Below are 17,513 nucleotides of genomic sequence, written 5' to 3'. Positions count from 1 at the left end.
GAGTGCAGTTAAGCTGTGTACTTGGTGCCTGACACTGTCTTCTGATGCCTCTTGTTCACATAAATGAGGTAACCCAGCAGTCATTCTTTGCAGGCTCTATGCCATTCATGGTCTTCTAGACACTGATCTCCCCCAGTGAAAGTACTCATTCAACATTATGCATATTACTGTTCTTTAAATTCTCCCTAAAAGACTAAAGAAAGCCAGCATACGGTAACTCACCATCATTTCTCATAAAGGTATTTTTAAATAAAGTTTGATTTTTTTTTAAACAATGCTAGGTGAGTTTACTTCCTTTTTGAAAAATAACAGCCAAAAGTGGAAATGCTGAAAAGTAAATCTTTGATCTCAGACTGCAGCCAACACGCAGCCTCACTCATATAAGAAGTTCTTAAAACGGCTTAAATATTTGCAGCATTAGGCAATAAATACCTTTCTTGAAAGGTAATAAAGGGAAATAGATTTAGACATATCACAATAAGAAATTAAAGTTCAATCTTAATGATTTCAGAGAACTTGGATGAATCTTCAAATCATTCCAGACACCCAAAGAATTAGGGGAAAAAAGAAATCTAAAATTCAGGTACTTGCATTCTTCCTCCATCCTCAAGCACATCACCTACTGTGATTCACCAATGCAAGTCCCTTTTACCAATCAGTGTCAAACTACAAAATCATGATGGAATGGAGACAGCCTGAAATGCTCCCACTTCTTCAGATGACAGAAGTTCACCGTGTTAGAATCACAACAACTGTTGAAACCTACCGGTAACTGTATTTTTAAATTTAACATCGTTACCATGAGGAACAATGGAAAGGATCAATGAATATTTGACCTTAGAAAAGGTTTTGTAACACAGAAAAATACTAACAAACACATAATTACATAAAAGTATCTGCTTTATACTGTAACAAAAGCAAGAGGAACACGAACAAGTAAACTGTAAAATATAAGTCAATAATTCAGAGTATTCATGTATTTCTGTATCTTTCACCAATAATGAACATTACTTGGCACACTACTGAAAGCATAAATGCTGAAGATTCAGAAATTTATCTTTTTTTTATGTAAGTGAGCTACCCATATTAAGTCATGCCAAGGTTCAATAATCTTGAAAAAAGAAAACTGTATTTTCAAGTGTTCAAGAAGCTGTTGTACTATCTTCTTAAAAAAACAAACAAAAACAAAAAAAAATGTAGCACCGCAAAACCCCCACCCAGCCACCAAACACCTCACCCCTAAGACTAGCAGGATCTGATGGGAAGGAGTAGCTTCAGAAGACATTTTTGTACCTTCACTAAAAAAGCCACAAGCCTGGCATTATGACAGATAAAATAAAGTAGCCAAGTGAAGCAAACCACTTCGTACCTGAGCAGTTTCCAAAGTTTCTTACCTCAAAGCCCGACTGAGCTTCTCATAGTTCATCGTGGGTTTGTTTTTCCGCTGTCCCCATTTTTGCGCAACCAGTTCAGGTTGATTCAGTTTAAACTCTCCTTCGTCACCGACCCACGAAATACAGTCCCGAGCATCTTTGTCAGTGAGAAGTTCTAATAAAAACTGCCACAACTGGATTTGGCCATTGTTTCCTGTTGAAATAGGGATGACAGGATCCATGTCAAGTAATCCTTTTTACATTCCCCTCAGAGCTAAAAACTTTCAACCAATATTAGAGCAGACCAACATAGAATATGTGATGGAAAGGAAACTTGGACTTAATTAATTTCCTCTAATCATTCTCCTGTAAACATTTTCTGGCAAAGACATCAGTATTAGTCTATTAAAAAAGAAACTGGTGAATACAGGAAAAAATAAATCATGATTTCTCATAAATTTGTACCTAGAACTTAAGAAAAAAACCCAAACTTGTGCAACACGACACAGTGTTTTAGACACACACCTAACCCTGAAATAGAACAGATCTAGCAAGAGCTGCTTATTCCTCTTCAAGCACATACACATAAAAATTTATATGTAACAGAAGTAGTTTTTTCAAAATATAGCTTAGTCTCCAATTTTCAACACGAAATATTAGAAATACAAAAAAAGAAAACCCCATACTTCAGCTTATATCAACATAACATCTTTTGTGTCCAGTCATTAAGATTTCTCTTTAACTCGAGTTATCTGCAGTTAAATTTCTAAATTCCCAAAGAGATACAGATAGCAGACCCAATGTCTAAAAGGGAGAAAGACAGAGCATTCCCCACTGATGTCAGCTGATAAAATCTTGGCCTAAGAATCCTGAATGACATCATCATAGACTTTTACGAGGAGTTTAGAACAATTCACGGGGAAGGAAAGGATTTAACAGGAAAAGTCACAACAGTGGAGAGAACAAAAGCAAAAATGACAGCAAGAAAAAATAACATAAAGAATAAATGTTATGCAGTGGTTTGAAAGGACAGACTGTTAAGTGACAGGAAGAAAAAGAATTTTATGCTTCTCATTTACTGCAGGATTCAAAAGCTGTGGCACCGCATTAACATGGTGACTGTGTAAGCTCACCAACCTGCCAGGTCTGCGTGTGCTTGTGACACAGTTTGTAAATATAGTCCCCTTCACACCACATGGACTTGGTACAAACCTCACATTTAGAGTGATGAAGAGGTGCTCTACAAAACTGCAATTCAAATTAACGATCGTCTGCTGCATTTGCATTTAAAAATAATGGAGATAATACCTGTTCTGTTCCCAGGGGAACTTCTATCTTCCCCAGAGATCCTCGGAGCTCTCTGTACTTTAGCTGCCTTTGCGCTGCTGTTTATTACTTTAATGGTGGTTGGGGTAGCAGGCTGTACAGATGCTGGAATAATCTGCACAGCTGTAAAGCAGAGAACATTGCAGATCATCAATTATAAATTGCTGGCACAGAAATAGGCATAAAATATTTATTACCTCTATTATCATAACATCTAGGAGCTAGTTTTATTCCTTTGCTAAAAAGATACACTGTAAAAAGTCACAATGCTAAGAATAATTTAAAGACTTTTTACTTCTTACAGTGGAAGTTGTGGTTTTAGACTTGTACTAGAGATGCCACATTACAGATAAAACATCAGCTGCAGTTCACTACCATATGTATTATATGTTTCCATAAAAAAACCCTCACATGCCTTTGTTTTCATCTTTAAGTTATTCCCGTATGATCTACCCTAATGCACTTCTCTCTGCAGTCACTGTACAACCCTCCACACCTGCTACACCAACAGCAACTAAACACCCTTCTATTGCAATGGTGTAAGAGGATGCAAATGCCTCACTCTAGCTGGCTTCACCTAGACACAAACCCAGGGTGTAATGCAAGGTCTACCTATTTAACATATAAGCTGCTCACAAGTCTTCTGAAAATGGATTCATTTTAATAATTGATGACACTGCTTCAGCTGGAAGAATGAGTTTCAAATAACTGGCAAGTCACTTTAATGTATTTTTTTTTAGTACTGGTTTCTGAACAAGTCCTCTCTTCCACAATCCCTTTCAATTTTTAGAAACGCATTCTTTTGAGAAATCATAACATTTTAATATATCCATTCATTAATGCAATACATAACCTAAAAAAAACCAGAACGACTTAAGACCTCAAATATGTATCCTAGACATCTTATCTCAAGAGAGTAGTTCTGGTCATACACCACCTTTCAGCGAATAACAAAATATCGAGAAAACCAACATTCTGCTTTGAAGTTTAAAATATGCCCTTTTCCCCTCACCAAGGAAAACTACTCCCTCCAGTGATTTTCTAAATGTACTACGACAATGCTGAACCAAAAGTCCAGTGCTAAATCTGCAAACAGATAATTGTGTGAATTAACTGCTGACAGAAGTACTTACGCTGATCAATAGTAACAGTTGCTATTTCTCCAGAGTGTTCTTGGCTAGCCAACACATCTGCAAAGTAGGAAAAAAAAAAAAGAGTAACTTTTTATTTAACCCACAAATACCAAGCTACCTGAAGAGCAAACACTTTCATATTTTGTAGAGGAAAAAAAAGTCAAAAATTGGTATCGGTTTGCAAGAGACATGCACAGCTCACAGTCTCATGAACAGAGGCAATTAACATCTGTCATTCAATTTTCAGAAATAAGGATGTACACAGTGAATTAGCTATATCATGTAAATGAAGATGGAAATAGTTTTTATTCTGTCAAGTTACATCGAAGCATGGTAAATCTGAAATGCATGTATATATTATTGTATTATGCACATACAACACATCGCTTATCAGTTGTGTGCAATCTAAGGATTTAATTGCCTATGCTTGACAATCTCCATTTCTACAGGACTGAAATGTACATTAAATAATTCGCAATCGATATTTAATTATAAAACTCTCAAATTCAGGAGATGCATGAACCAAAAATCTTTAATTAAACAAAGGAGGAATCATCAGTCACTACTTCCTCCCTATTAGTTATAAAGTTTGATGAAAGACAGGCAACTGGATTTAGTATACAGACATGTTTCATGTCAGCAGACATTCTCACTAATACTGCCTGTCGTCTTGTACTGACGTGCTCATCTTTACTGCCAGTATTAAACAGAGGAGAAACAACTGCTCACTATTGGTTTCATCTTTAAAGAAACCAAGGAAAAAATAAGAGGGAGAGAAGGGTTGAGGAGAAACAAGTAAAATGAGTTACAGAAAAATCTCCATACACTTTCGAAGAAGTTCCAAGTGGCTCCAGAGGATTTCTCCCCGCGGGACGCGCTGAAAGAAGTCTTCCTGACTGAGACTGCAGAGCTCCCGCCCAGAAATGCCGAGGGCACTGAGGTCAATGTCAGTCATGCTGAACTCCTTCATCACCCAGACCACCCAGTGGAGTACCTGGTCTGTCGACCACTGCACTGGGTCTGAGAAAAAAAAGAGAGAAAGCTGAAAATCACCCCATTATGCACTGTCCTCACGGAGGACACCGAGCTTGTGCTTATTGTAACTGACAAGAAGAACGAAATGCAAGCATCTACCAATCCACAGCATTCAAACAGGAGCATTTTCTTGTATGACCTTTCCTGGAGGCATTTAAAAACAACTGTATTTAGAGGGATTCTTGTTATCTAATTAAGTTTTAAAAAGAGCCTGCTTCTAGGCCAGTCAGCGCCGCTATTCAGTTAAAGCCCAACGGTGGTTATGTTTTCAGTTACACAGTAAGTTCCATAAAAGTAAACACGTAACACCAGCAAGTGTAGTTACTGTGACTGAATCTGCCTGAACAGAAAGTTGACTCCTCTTCAAATGATGAAGGACTGATGTAGCTTGGTGGGGAGATACAAAGGACACACCCAGGATTTTCTTTAGCAAAAGCTTTTACACCAGAACGATGCCCGACATTGCTCAAACACAGAAAATAATTACTTTTCTTTTTCCATAGGCATTTAGTTTAAAAAAAAAAAAAAAAAAAAAAGACTAGTCTCTCTCACACCAGGATGCTCTTCACTCAAATATGCTGACCAGATGTGATTATGATGAAATATTACATTCTGAACTCTCATTTACCTTACCCCAGTTTCTAAATTATTTAAAATCACCAACCTACTAGGTTTGGCTGAGAGGGAGTTAACTTCCTTCATCACAGCCCATATGGTCCCATGTTTTAGGCTGATGACCAAAACAGCGTTGGTAACACACCAGTGTTTTAGCTACCGCTGAGCAGTGCTTGCAGAGTCTGGGTGTGACGGACTAAAGCCCTAGGGGTGGAACATGACTCGCCAAATAAACACCTACAATGGAGGAAGGCTCAGAGGAGATGGGCAGGGGCAAGGTGCCTATATTTCTCAGATAATAATGCAAAGAAGCTGACATCTCAACAAAAAGGAGGCAGAGGGTGGCCTTTTAGGTAACAGCTATACACCACTGAGCAGATGAACTGGTGGTGTAAATGTCTCCCTCAGTCAGCCAGACCAGCATGGGGGGAGTGGCTACATTGCTCATTCCAACACAGAATGAGTCACAGGGTGGTAGGGGTTGGAAGGGACCTCTGGAAATCACCTAGTCCAACCCCCTTGCCAGCGCAGGATCACCTAGAGTAGATCACACAGGAACAAGTCCAGGTGGCTTTGTAAAGTCTCCAGAGAAGGAGACTCCACCACCTCTCTGGGCAGCCTGTTCAGTGCTCTGGCACCCTCAAAGATTTTCCTCAAGTACAGGTAGAACTTCCTGTGCTCCAGTTTGTCCCCACTGCCCCTTGTCCTGTCTCTGGGCACCACTGAGAAGAGTCTGGTCCCATCCTCTTGACACCCATCCTGTAGATATTTATAAGCATTGATGAGATGCCCGTTCGGTCTTCTCCAGGCTAAACAGACCCAGCTCTCTCAGCCTTTCCTCATAAGGGAGATGTTCCAGTCCTCTAATCATCTTTGTAGCCCTCCTCTGGACTCAACTCCAGTAGTTCCCTCTCTTTCTTGAACAGGGGAGCCCAGAACTGGACACAGTACTCCAGAGGTGGCCTCACCAGGGCACAGTAGAGAGGGAGGATGACCTCCTTCGACCTGCTGACCACGCTCTCCTTAACACACCTCAGGATCCCATTGGCCTTCCTGGCCACGAGTGCACATGGCTGGCTCACGATTAACTTGCTGTCCACCAGCACTCCCAGGTCACTCTCTGCAGAGCTGCTTTCCAACAGGTCGCCCCCAGCCTGTACCAGTGCATGGGGTTATTCCTCCACAGGTGCAGGACCCTACACTTACCCTTGCTGAACCTCATTAGGTTCTTCTCCGCCCACCTCTCCAACCTGTCCAGGTCTCGCTGAACAGCAGCACAGCCTGCTGGCGTATCAGCCACTCCTCCCAGTTTGGTATCATCAGCAAACCTGCTGAGGGTACACTCCATCCCTTTGTCCAGGTCACTGATGAAGACGTTAAACAGGACTGGACCCAGTACTGGCCCCTGAGGAACCCTGCTAGCAACAAGCTTCCAGCTGGACTCTGCACCACCAGTCACAACCCTCTGAGCTCTGCCATTCAGACAGTTCTCAATCCACCTCACTGTCTACTCATCTATCCCTCACTTCCTAAGCTTACCTATGAGGATGTTACGGGAGACAGTGCCAAAAGCCTTGCTGAAGTCGAAGTTGACAACATCCACTGCTCTCTCTTCACCCACCCAGCTAGTCATGCCATCACAGAAGGCTACCAGATTGGCCAAGCAAGATTTTCCCTTAGTGAATCCATGTTGACTACTCCTGATAACCTTCTTTTCCTCCAGATGCTTGAAGATGACATCCAGAATGAGCTGTTCCATCACTTTTCCAGGGAGTGAGATGAAGTTGACTGCCCTGTAATTTCCCGGCTCTTCCTTCTTGCCCTTTTTGAAGACTGGAGTGATATTGGCTTTTCTCCAGTCCTCAGGCACCAATCCTTTTCTCCAGAATCTTTCAAAGATGATGGAGAATGGCTTAGCAATAACATCTGCCAGCTCTCTCAGCACTTGTGGGTGCATCCCATCACTTGTGGGTGTCAAGCTTGCCTAGCTGATCTCTAACCTGATCCTCCTCAACCAAGGGAGAGTCTTCCTTACTCCAGACTACGTCTCTTACCTCCAGCATCTGGGATCCCTAACAGCCAGCCTTGGCAGTAAAGATGGAAGCAAAGAAGGCATTCAGTACTTCTTCCGCCTTCTCTGTATCCTCCGTCACCAGGGTACCCTCCCCATTCAGCAGCAGGCCCACATTCTCCCTAGTCTTCCTTTTGCTGCTGATGTACTTGTAGAAGCCCTTTTTGTTGTCCTTGATGTCCCCTGCCAAATTTCATTCTAAGTGGGCCTTAGCACTCCTCATTGCATCCCTGCATACTCTGACAACATTCCTATACACTTCCCAAATGGTCATTCCCATTTTCCACATTCTGTAAGCTTCCTCTTCCTTCTTCAACTTAAGTTTTTTCCAAAGCACCCTGCTCATCCCTGCAGGCTGCCTGACTCCTCTGCTTGATTTCATACTCATAGGGATGCACCACTCTTGAGCCTGAAGGAAGTGTCACTTGAATATTAGCCAGTTCTCTTGGGCCCCCCTACCTTCCAGAGCCCTAACCCACAGGACTCCTCCAAGTAGGTCTTTGAAGAGGCTAAAGTTTGCACTCCTGAAGCTCAGAGTTCTAATCCTACTTACTACCCTACTTCTTCCATGCAGGATCCTGATGTCCACCATCATGTGGTCACTGCCACCAAGGCTGCCCCCAACTTTCACATCCCCAACCAGTCTTTGTTTATCAGCACAAGTCTCAGCAGCACCCCTCTTCTTGTTGGCTCCTCCACGACCTGTGTCAAAAAGTTGTCATCAATCTTCTGCAAGAATCTCCTGGACTGTGCATGTCCAGCTGTGTGGTTCTTCCAACTAATATCAGGGTGGTTGAAGTCTCCCATAAGAACCAGGGCCTGTGAGCGTGAGGCTACTTCCAGCTGTCTGCAGAAGGCCTCATGGGTAAACACCCACGACAGTGTCCTCCATATTAGCCTGCCCCTTAATTCCTACCCATAAGCTCTCGACTCATACTTCATCCACCCCTCGGCAGAGCTCGATACATTCCAGTTCTTTCTCACATAAAGAGCAACTCCACCACCTCGCTGGTCTGTCTTTTCTGAAAAGCATGCAGCCATCCATGACAGCATTCCAGTCATGCTATCCCACCACAAAGCCTGTCTCACTAAGCTGGCCAGCCTACTGCCAAAGATCCCCTTGCCTCTTCTAGACAGGTGGATACCATCCCTCCCTAACAGGTTATAGTCCCCAAAGAACGTCCCATTGTCACAGAAGGCAAAAACCCTTGCGACGGCACACAGAGTACACAAACTAGACAACTAGCAAAATCTAAGGGATTTCTAAGGGAGCAACGGGCTCTGGCTGGTTTCAACCCACATACACCTTCCCAGCAGCTGGGAACACCTGATACTGTGATGGTGAGTGTATTATATAGAGAACGGTAATGGGAATTGCATTGGTATTGTGACTGAACAGTGTACTGCAACTGCTGTATTTTTCTAGGTGTAACTTACAAATTATACTAAAAGCACAATACAAAAGTATCACTGCTAAATCAGAAACCCCACGCAACATCAACCATTGTCAAGCAAATTTGACATTAAACATTACACCCTCCACGCATGGAATATCTAAAGGAACCTGGTCAGAGAATACTGGATTCCCACACACAGTCGTCGCTGTTTCTCTTGGCCACCCCAGCGAGTCGGCTTGGGGTGCACAAGAAACTGGGAGCAGACACAGGCAGGACAGCTGACGCCAAGTAACAAAAGATGTATTCCATACGTACGACAGCAGCAACAAAACCCAGGGGCAGTTTTTCCAAAGTAGCCCTTGCATGGAGGCTGGCCGGGCAACCGTCTGCTGGGGATGAGTGATTGCTTTTACATCACTTTATCTCCCCTCCCTCCCCTTCTTCTCTCTCCTGTTTTTTCTTTATTTATACTAAAACATGTCAATGAGTAAAAACTCGAAATCAAAACTAAAGCAGGTATGTTTACTTCCCCTGACCCAAGGGCAAAAACCAGGAGCAGAACAATTATGTATTTTTAAATGACAATACCCCAAACAGTTGTCATCTTGACAAGTTTTCATTTTAAGAATTAAAGAAAGCAAGGCTTTCTAAATCTATAAACATCAACTAGGAGCCACAAATTCCATTACTGTCCATAAAGGACAGTAACACTGCACCATTTTTCACTGATGCTACCTAAAACCACACAGTGTAATAATTAGGGAAAAGCCACTTCAAAAGGTTTTGTTCTTCAAAATGTTATCAGCAGGGAATTTTCATCAAAAAGTTGCTTTAACTTGTTTTCATGGACAGAACATAATCTGCAAGGTAACATGAATCATTACTTTCTCTAACCAGTTCCATGGTTTTCCAGCTTTCTGCTGCTCCCTTTTCTGGCTTTATTTCTCATACCAATTAACATATTCCTTCTTCCTAGGGACCTTTGCAATGGTACCAAATTTATGGATTCTCTTAGGAAGAATACCTTCAACAGCTAAGAAATTGGAATCTCTAAGAAAACCTACCAAAACATAACACAAAGTCACAACATTTGGAAGACCTGCTAAAAGCTAATCTTCCATTTGCAGCAAAACAGAGAAACCTGTAAGGAAGATACTGAACCACTACCTTTCTCGATTATGATTATTTACTGACTGAACTTGATATTTAGTGTAACAATGTCTTTTGAAAACATTCAAAGAATAATCTCAGATGAAGAATTTCAGAGAACTTCACAGAACCAAGCCTCATGGCTCTTTGAAAGAAAAAACAGCCAAAGAGGCCAGTTAAAGTGTATATTTATAAATGTTGGGGGGAAGGCTTTTTTGGGGACTACGTAAGAATCTTAGTAAGATTCTTTATTCTCAGACACCTCCAACTATATCATAACACAGAACTCAGTGGTACTTTATTTCAACCCAAGTCCCTAAAACGTCAACTCAGGTAACATTTAAAATTTTATTCTTTCTGGGAAGGCATTTTAGCACATTTTTCTGATATCAAGATATTTATCACTTATGAAAAAACACCAATCACCCAAACGAACAGAAGAACCCATCCCCTACCTGAACACACAGATACAGAGTCACATATTATTACCGTAGGGTATTCCAATGCGCTCCTGCTCCTTTCGGTAGCCTTCCAGTGCTGCAGCCCATCGTGTCACTTGTTCAGAGGTTTCATCTGAAATTGCTGCAATATGTTTTGTTCCATCCAATGTTATTACTTGAGCTTCCTCAACAAGGTGAGCTTCAGCCTCTGCATGATGAGCATCTGGATCAATCACTACCTCCACAGTCTCCACAGGCTTCACAATTTCAAGGATGTTTAACTTGGGTTCAATCCCTAGGTATAGAAAGAACAAATATAAAACCTGAAGACAGCAATGCAAATATGAAAAACACATTGCTTTAAAATCTTCTGATTAAGAAGTGTTAGCATACTTAGGAAAGAAGCATGACACAAAAGCATCAAATTTTTGCAGGTGTCCTAAATTAGAATGACATGTTCTATTACACAGTATATACTTTAGTAAGGTCAATAAAAAAGCTGTCCCTCTGTCCTTTCCCGGTATTACAGCTTCCTGTTCTGCTTACGTGATCCGCTTCACGTATCTTGAACGGAATGCTCGGCAGGTAGGCATAAGTAACAAGTATTTTGTTCTGTAAGAAATATACCAAACCAAAATAATAAAAAAAAAGCAAGTCCAAAAAAACCCAGAACATGTATCCACTTCTTTTGCCCAACCAAGAGGCACTTCTGTCAACCTTCACATTATTTCCCCGACATCTCTGGGAGTTAACGTTTTCTTTCAGTACCTTTCAAGAGGCAATATGTTCAACAGCAAGCTAAAAGAAAATTTGAAAATTCTTCATGTTTTAAACTTCACCAGCGATTCATGGCTTGGTTTTATATCCACCATTTCAAATACTAGACCATGGAGTTGGAAGATCTGCCCATATCTATTCTGCAGCAGTAAAGAACACATTCTACTAATGCTTTGTATCACCACCTTCTCTGCTGTCTTCTGAGGAGGTATATTGCCCATCTGGTGCCTCACCAAATTGCTGACATTGTATAGAAGATTTTAATTATCATTATAACATCTTCTATAGAAAAAAATTATTTCAATTTTGTGACGTAATTGCCATTATAATAACTAATAACCAAACTTCCTTCAGAGATTTTTATCAAACATATTTGCACATAAAAAAAGAAAAAGATCTGTAAAATTCTATTTTATTATGAATTGGAAAACCTTGACTGGGGTTTGGCAGTTGAAAGTAGGATTCACAGGACACCACATGTGCAGAATAACTTCAGTATCTTGTGCCATACAGTACTACTTTGTGTCCCTCCCACCTAATCCATATTAAAGCTCAAGAGATGGTAACTTCCGTAGGTGGTGGTCTTAAAAGCTAAAACCACAATCCATTCTCTCTTCATGGAGAGGGTGGTGAGGCACTGGAACAGGTTTTCCAGAGGTGTGGATGCCCCATCCCTGGCTGTCTTCAAGGACAGGCTGGACGAGGCTTTGAGCAACCTGGTCTAGTGGAAGGTGTCCCTGCCCATGGCAGGGGGGTTGGAACTAGATGGTCTTTAAGGTCCCTTCCAACCCAAACCATTCCGTGATTCTGTGATTTACAAGGGAAAACAAATGGAATACTTACAAGTAAGACAAGTAAGAATAAACCAAGTTTTTTTAAGACAAGCATTCCTCTAGACCTTAGAAGTAATTCAGCTTGAGAAAACTAGTAGAAAGGGAACACTGCAAAGACCGTAAGTACAACATGCAGCAATATGAAATTAAGAAAGTGAAAATAGATGTAGGCAATCAGTAAGTGGTTGATCAGGTGAAGAGGCAAACAAGTTCCTTACTTAGGAGAGTAAGTGTTTTATCCAGGTCATGTAAGATTAACATGCACAGCACAGGCTTGTTTTAGTGTCAGATAGAAATGAGTAAGGGAAAACACTAAGGGTTAAGATTCTATTTTTGATCTTCAAAAAAGAAAGTAAAGAAAAAAGCTTCTAGAGAGGAACAGTTTACTACTGCTCAACAAAATAATTCACTGTCTGTCAAATAACTACACGCCAAAAGAACTGTGACTCTACTGCTTTATCCATAATGCAAACATGGAGATCAAAGTGATGACTCTCTGTAGAGGAATCAGCTTAAAAGTAAAAACGTTGTGAAATAACAGCCTGCCACCTAACCTACATCAATGTTAAATGAACATTAATTCACTGGGTCTGTCTGCACCTCTTCTCACATCTCTGCCTTTACCTACTGCTTAAGAAAATAGATTTCTAGTCTTCCTTGGACGGTTGTGGAACATCAAGTGACAACATCATGCACCCCAGAAGTGAGTATAAACTGGTACAAAACCCACAAAAACTCAAGGTCGTTAGCTATCAAGACATGTCAAGATGTTGCCAGTACAAGCCCCTTCACTGCTAATTGTCTGAAGCTAGAGAATATACTTGGGTTAAGATTGACCTACAGGCAACCCGGGTTTTGGGTGGTTTTTTTTTTTTTCCTTGGAATGTCTAGTATTTACCACAGCCAGAGACAGGACATGAGTCAAACTGCACCTTTAATCTAAATCAGTATGTTTCAGTACACTTACGAATAGTTCCTTTACACATAAAAAATAATAAAAACCTAGTTATTGCAAAAGACAGTTTAGAAACCACAGTTAAATGAGGAGTTACACACCTAAAACAGGACTTCGGACATCAGCTACCTAAATCCAAAGAATCTTCTGGGCTTAACTACCACTTAGTCCCAAAATCTGTACTATAGTACAGCTACACACATATGCTCAGAAATTCTCAAAGCAGCTAGACACTAACCTCTATGACAGTTAAGTGTTTAAACTTAGGGGAAACAGCATCTGTTTGGGAAAATGTTAATCTTGCAGGTGTGCTTTGTGTGCACCCAACAGACAGAACGGCGCTCAACACTAACAGCAGAGCTACAGACACTTCCGTTCACAAACACAGCCTTGAATCATTTAAGTTTGTGTAAGTGGTAAGTGAATGACTTGAACGGCAGGTCTGAACTGGACTTGCCTGCTTGTATACTCTGCAAACAGCAAACAGAAAGCAAAACTACACTGTCCACCTCCATAACGCAGGTCCTCTCCTCCTGCTCAAACCAATACCTGTCAGAGACTACTGCTCTCATTCTAGCCCGCTCAATCCAGTATCTCTGTCTCCTGCAGTTCATCTGAAAAAAGTGTGGCAAGTATTTCATTCAAGCTTGCCTCTACTCTGTTAATTCAGTAGAAAGGAAGTAGAAAATTCAAGAAGAGATCCCTTCAGGTGACAGACGGCCAGCCAGATCTTCCACCTCCAAAGTTTTCCCATAAAAAGATTTCAACCTCTGTCATACACCCAGCACTGGAATTTACTGTAAAAAACATTTCAAATAGCACCAGTCCATGAAATTTATTTTAATTACTACTACTTATAATGACACAAGGAAAGAAACACTCTGAAACTATGTAACCATTCAGTGATTTTCTCAATTATACAGCCATAAATAGTAGGGTATTAGGTTTGCTGACAAGCACGCCTGCAATATTAATTTCTTGGTACAACAGACAAACATAATTGCTTACCTTGCCTAGATATTACTTGCACACTGAGTTGCACTGTTCCATCTGTTTTCACTCCTTGATCAAAAAGGCTTCGATCTGGGTCCAGCTTGATAAAAGAAGGGAAAAAAAAAATTAAAAATACATATTGGTCTCACAGTTATAAGAAACTTACTCTCCTTTAAACTTCAGAAACACCCAGTGTCTGCAGCAAATTTTCTGAAAAAGCGTGCAGGTATTTTTAGTACTATGTGGACATAGTACATGACAGAAAGAATTTAATCAGAATTTTGAAACTCATCATTCTGGTCTGTTTAAGGTAGTTTCTCTTACGATAACATTTTTTCACTTAAAAATCCCAATGTAATACCTGGAAGTACCTTCACTTTGTGAAAAAGTATCTACAGTTCCTTTTCTCAGTTTTTAACACCTTCCTAAAAATTCTTGTCTTTAAAGCAGTATTCTCCCTGTTGTTTCTGCAGGAGCCACAGATGTCTGATTATAACTACAAATAAAGCATGCACCTAAGCACAACGTGAAACAGCTACACTGTCTAACATGTGGCAATGTGTGTAATAATTGGGGGTGGTGGGAATTTCTTGAGGAACATTTTGTTATCTAGGCCCCTCAACAGTATAAAAACCTTCTCGCTTTATTCACTCAAAATGAGATTAGACTCAAAGTTCAGGCAGTAACAGATGATGTGGGCTACCTCAAAAGAAGATAGTATTGTCATTGACCTCATTCTTCTTTCACCTGTATTGTTTTGCTTTCTTACCCTCAACCCAAGGACCCCAAAAGTATTTTGATTTTATTCACACTGAATTGCTGTGTACATATTAAAGAGTGTGATGATAGTGAACCTGACATAAAATTAAACTCTTAAGTGTAATTTGTATACCAAAAGAAGCGCGAATTCCACCAACTATGGAAGCAAGGGATGAAGTATGTAAAACACTTCTCCATTAAGAGGTTAAATATTTCATAATCTTTCAGTTTACCTGGATATCTTGCAGGCAAATTTCATGTGCATCCAAGGAACACTGCAGCCTGGGTTCCAGCAACTTCTTAAGATTTCCAATTGGTTCATTGATGTCAATAGCTTGACTCACAAATTCTGCTGTGGTGTAGGTTTGCTCAACGATGCTTAAATACCAAATTAATACAACAAATCATTACCTATGTGTTAATACAATAGGTATAGGAAAGCTTAAAAAAAGCTAGAAGTAAACTACATAAAAGGTCTTATTGACTCTGAAATGTAATACCATGCAGAAAAACTCTTAGCTTGAGTAGAAAGTGAATGACTAAATTTGGTCCCATTGATTTTACAGTTGTGTAACACTTCTTGCAGTTACAACTCTTCTGCTGCAGTTTAAAAAGCTAGGTTAAATACCAAGACTATTTTCAGATCACTGTTTTCAAGAGATTAAGTCATGATTAGTATCCTATACATTATTAACTTGCATGTAGAATAAACTCATCCTATTTGCCTTGCCTAGGCTGTATTTAAAGATGTTCAAGTTAAAAACACACAGAGAAACTTAACAGATAGGGAAAAAAGAACGAAAAAACATCCACTCTCATATAGAGTAACCATCCATGTCTTCTCACCAGTCAGCAAAAGGATAAGCATAATGCATACAAGAGACAACCAGAAGGAACTACAGCAATTTGGAGCCTTGAGGGAAATATTAGTCATGTGTCCTGGTTGTCCTGCACTAAAATGGTGACAGTATTGGCGCAGGCATTCAGAAACATCAGCGTTATGGGACTCGTGTCTTAACAACGACCTTAGACAGTTGGTCTCTCTACAAACACACAGAAGGAAATTAAAGTATACAGACATAGTCAATTTTAAGTAGTAAAAACATACAAGGAGCTCAGAATAAGAAGACACTAATAAGTGGGTTTGAATGAATTTTCTGAAACAGGTTGTTAAAGAGCAGGTCAACCACCAGCCTCAGCTATTTCTACCAAACACATTAACTGCCTCTCTGCGCTTTCAGTAACAGTTCTAAAAATTAGGAGGGAAGTATTAGGAGGAAAAAAACACGTTTGAAGTGAGTAAGTCAGTCAAAGGATATTAAGATTTTGGTACCTACAATTTCAATGGCCCTAATAACAATATAGTCAAAAGATACAAAACATCACTTCTGCTCTGTTAAAAACAAACGTCCCTGTATAAGAGTAAAGTAATGGACTGAAGAAACCGAAAGGTTCACCTCAATTACAGAAGGATACACCGAAGCTGAAAAGTTTGCAGCATGTACATGTAGACATGAAAGTATGAGAAGAGAATTACTAAGAACACAGCAATAGATAAACAAAATGGTTTGGGATTTAAGCAATTGAGATTGAAAAATACCATAGCACTGTACTGGTTTCCTATAGTGGCTACAGTTCCACTTCAAGAAAACCACCATTTAATTAGATAAGAGAAAAAACTGAAGAGAGCACAAGCAAAACTAAGAACGTTGCATCCAGCAAGCAAGTTGAAAAACTGTGGAAGCAAGAGCAGGGTTACAGAGATCATACTGAGCTGGATACTTCTGCCAGTTTGAAGTCACTGCCTTCGCCTAGCCAGAAAACACTTGCACTCCTTTCATAACTACGGTGATCTCTGCAGCATCACACAATACGTAACAACAAATCTGCGTAACCCAACTCAGCACATGCAGCCACAAATCTGACATCAATTAAAGAAACAAATAAACTAATTGCTGTGTAAGAACCCCAAAAAGCAAAGAGGGTACATACCTTTCTTCAGTGCATTCCTGTTTCTCAGTTCCATCGATTTCTATTTCTATCAGCTCCTCTGCCTCTCTCTTCGTCATGGCTGAAGTGTCTTAAGAACACAGCTATGAACAGAAGAGAATTTTTTTTTGGTAAGTCACAGACCAACAAAACTAGATGATGGGTTGTGTCCTATCAAACATCTTTTTAAACCAAATACCAGGATGACTTTTTAAAGACAAGAATTCACCTAAAAAATAAAGCCAAAAGTTAATCCAAATTTCACAAAACAGATGACAACACCTGTTCCTCCAACACACATTCTAGGGGCAAGCCCAGGACTATAAACGGACATGAGCACCGAGCCCAGGGCCTGATTTTCTTGGAGGCATACAAATTTACCAAATGTTTTTGTTATGGGCCAGCTACAGCTTATAGTGGCTGTTTGCAAAGAACTACTGAGAATTCTTCGAAAGTTACGCGTATTTTGCCGCCTAGATTCAGCTCCATGCTACCTTCCTAGCAAGGTTGAAAGATGCTGCTTAGAGATTTAAGCAGCCTTTTACATAAAATGCTGCAACAGGAAGCTGGACAGAAGATGCATCATTTCCTCACAAGTAAATAAACTCAAGAATAAAGTGTTTATTGAGTCTTCCATCTTTTCACCCATCCCTCTCACTGGCAATCAC

At 40.3% G+C, this 17,513-nt stretch overlaps 1 protein-coding gene across 1 annotated transcript in view; it reads right to left on the bottom strand.

Annotated features, from left to right (window-relative positions):
• The window catches only part of GABPA (GA binding protein transcription factor, alpha subunit 60kDa), a 19,696-nt gene extending 2,768 nt beyond the window's left edge, over positions 1-16,928 (bottom strand). Inside the window, exons 1-8 of the mRNA XM_010161914.1 lie at positions 16,849-16,928; positions 15,090-15,234; positions 14,113-14,197; positions 10,589-10,834; positions 4,658-4,852; positions 3,833-3,889; positions 2,682-2,822; positions 1,395-1,587 (exon numbers count right to left, since the gene is read on the bottom strand). Of these exons, the coding sequence (XP_010160216.1) occupies positions 1,395-1,587; positions 2,682-2,822; positions 3,833-3,889; positions 4,658-4,852; positions 10,589-10,834; positions 14,113-14,197; positions 15,090-15,234; positions 16,849-16,925 (1,139 nt within the window). The 5' untranslated portion in view covers positions 16,926-16,928. The remainder of the gene's footprint in view (positions 1-1,394; positions 1,588-2,681; positions 2,823-3,832; positions 3,890-4,657; positions 4,853-10,588; positions 10,835-14,112; positions 14,198-15,089; positions 15,235-16,848) is intronic.
• Between the last annotated feature and the right edge of the window lie 585 nt (positions 16,929-17,513).

This window comes from Eurypyga helias, unplaced genomic scaffold (assembly GCF_000690775.1).
Source record: "Eurypyga helias isolate BGI_N326 unplaced genomic scaffold, ASM69077v1 scaffold9402, whole genome shotgun sequence".
In the NCBI taxonomy this organism is placed as follows: domain Eukaryota; kingdom Metazoa; phylum Chordata; class Aves; order Eurypygiformes; family Eurypygidae; genus Eurypyga; species Eurypyga helias.
This window is presented reverse-complemented; position numbering and strand designations above follow the sequence as displayed.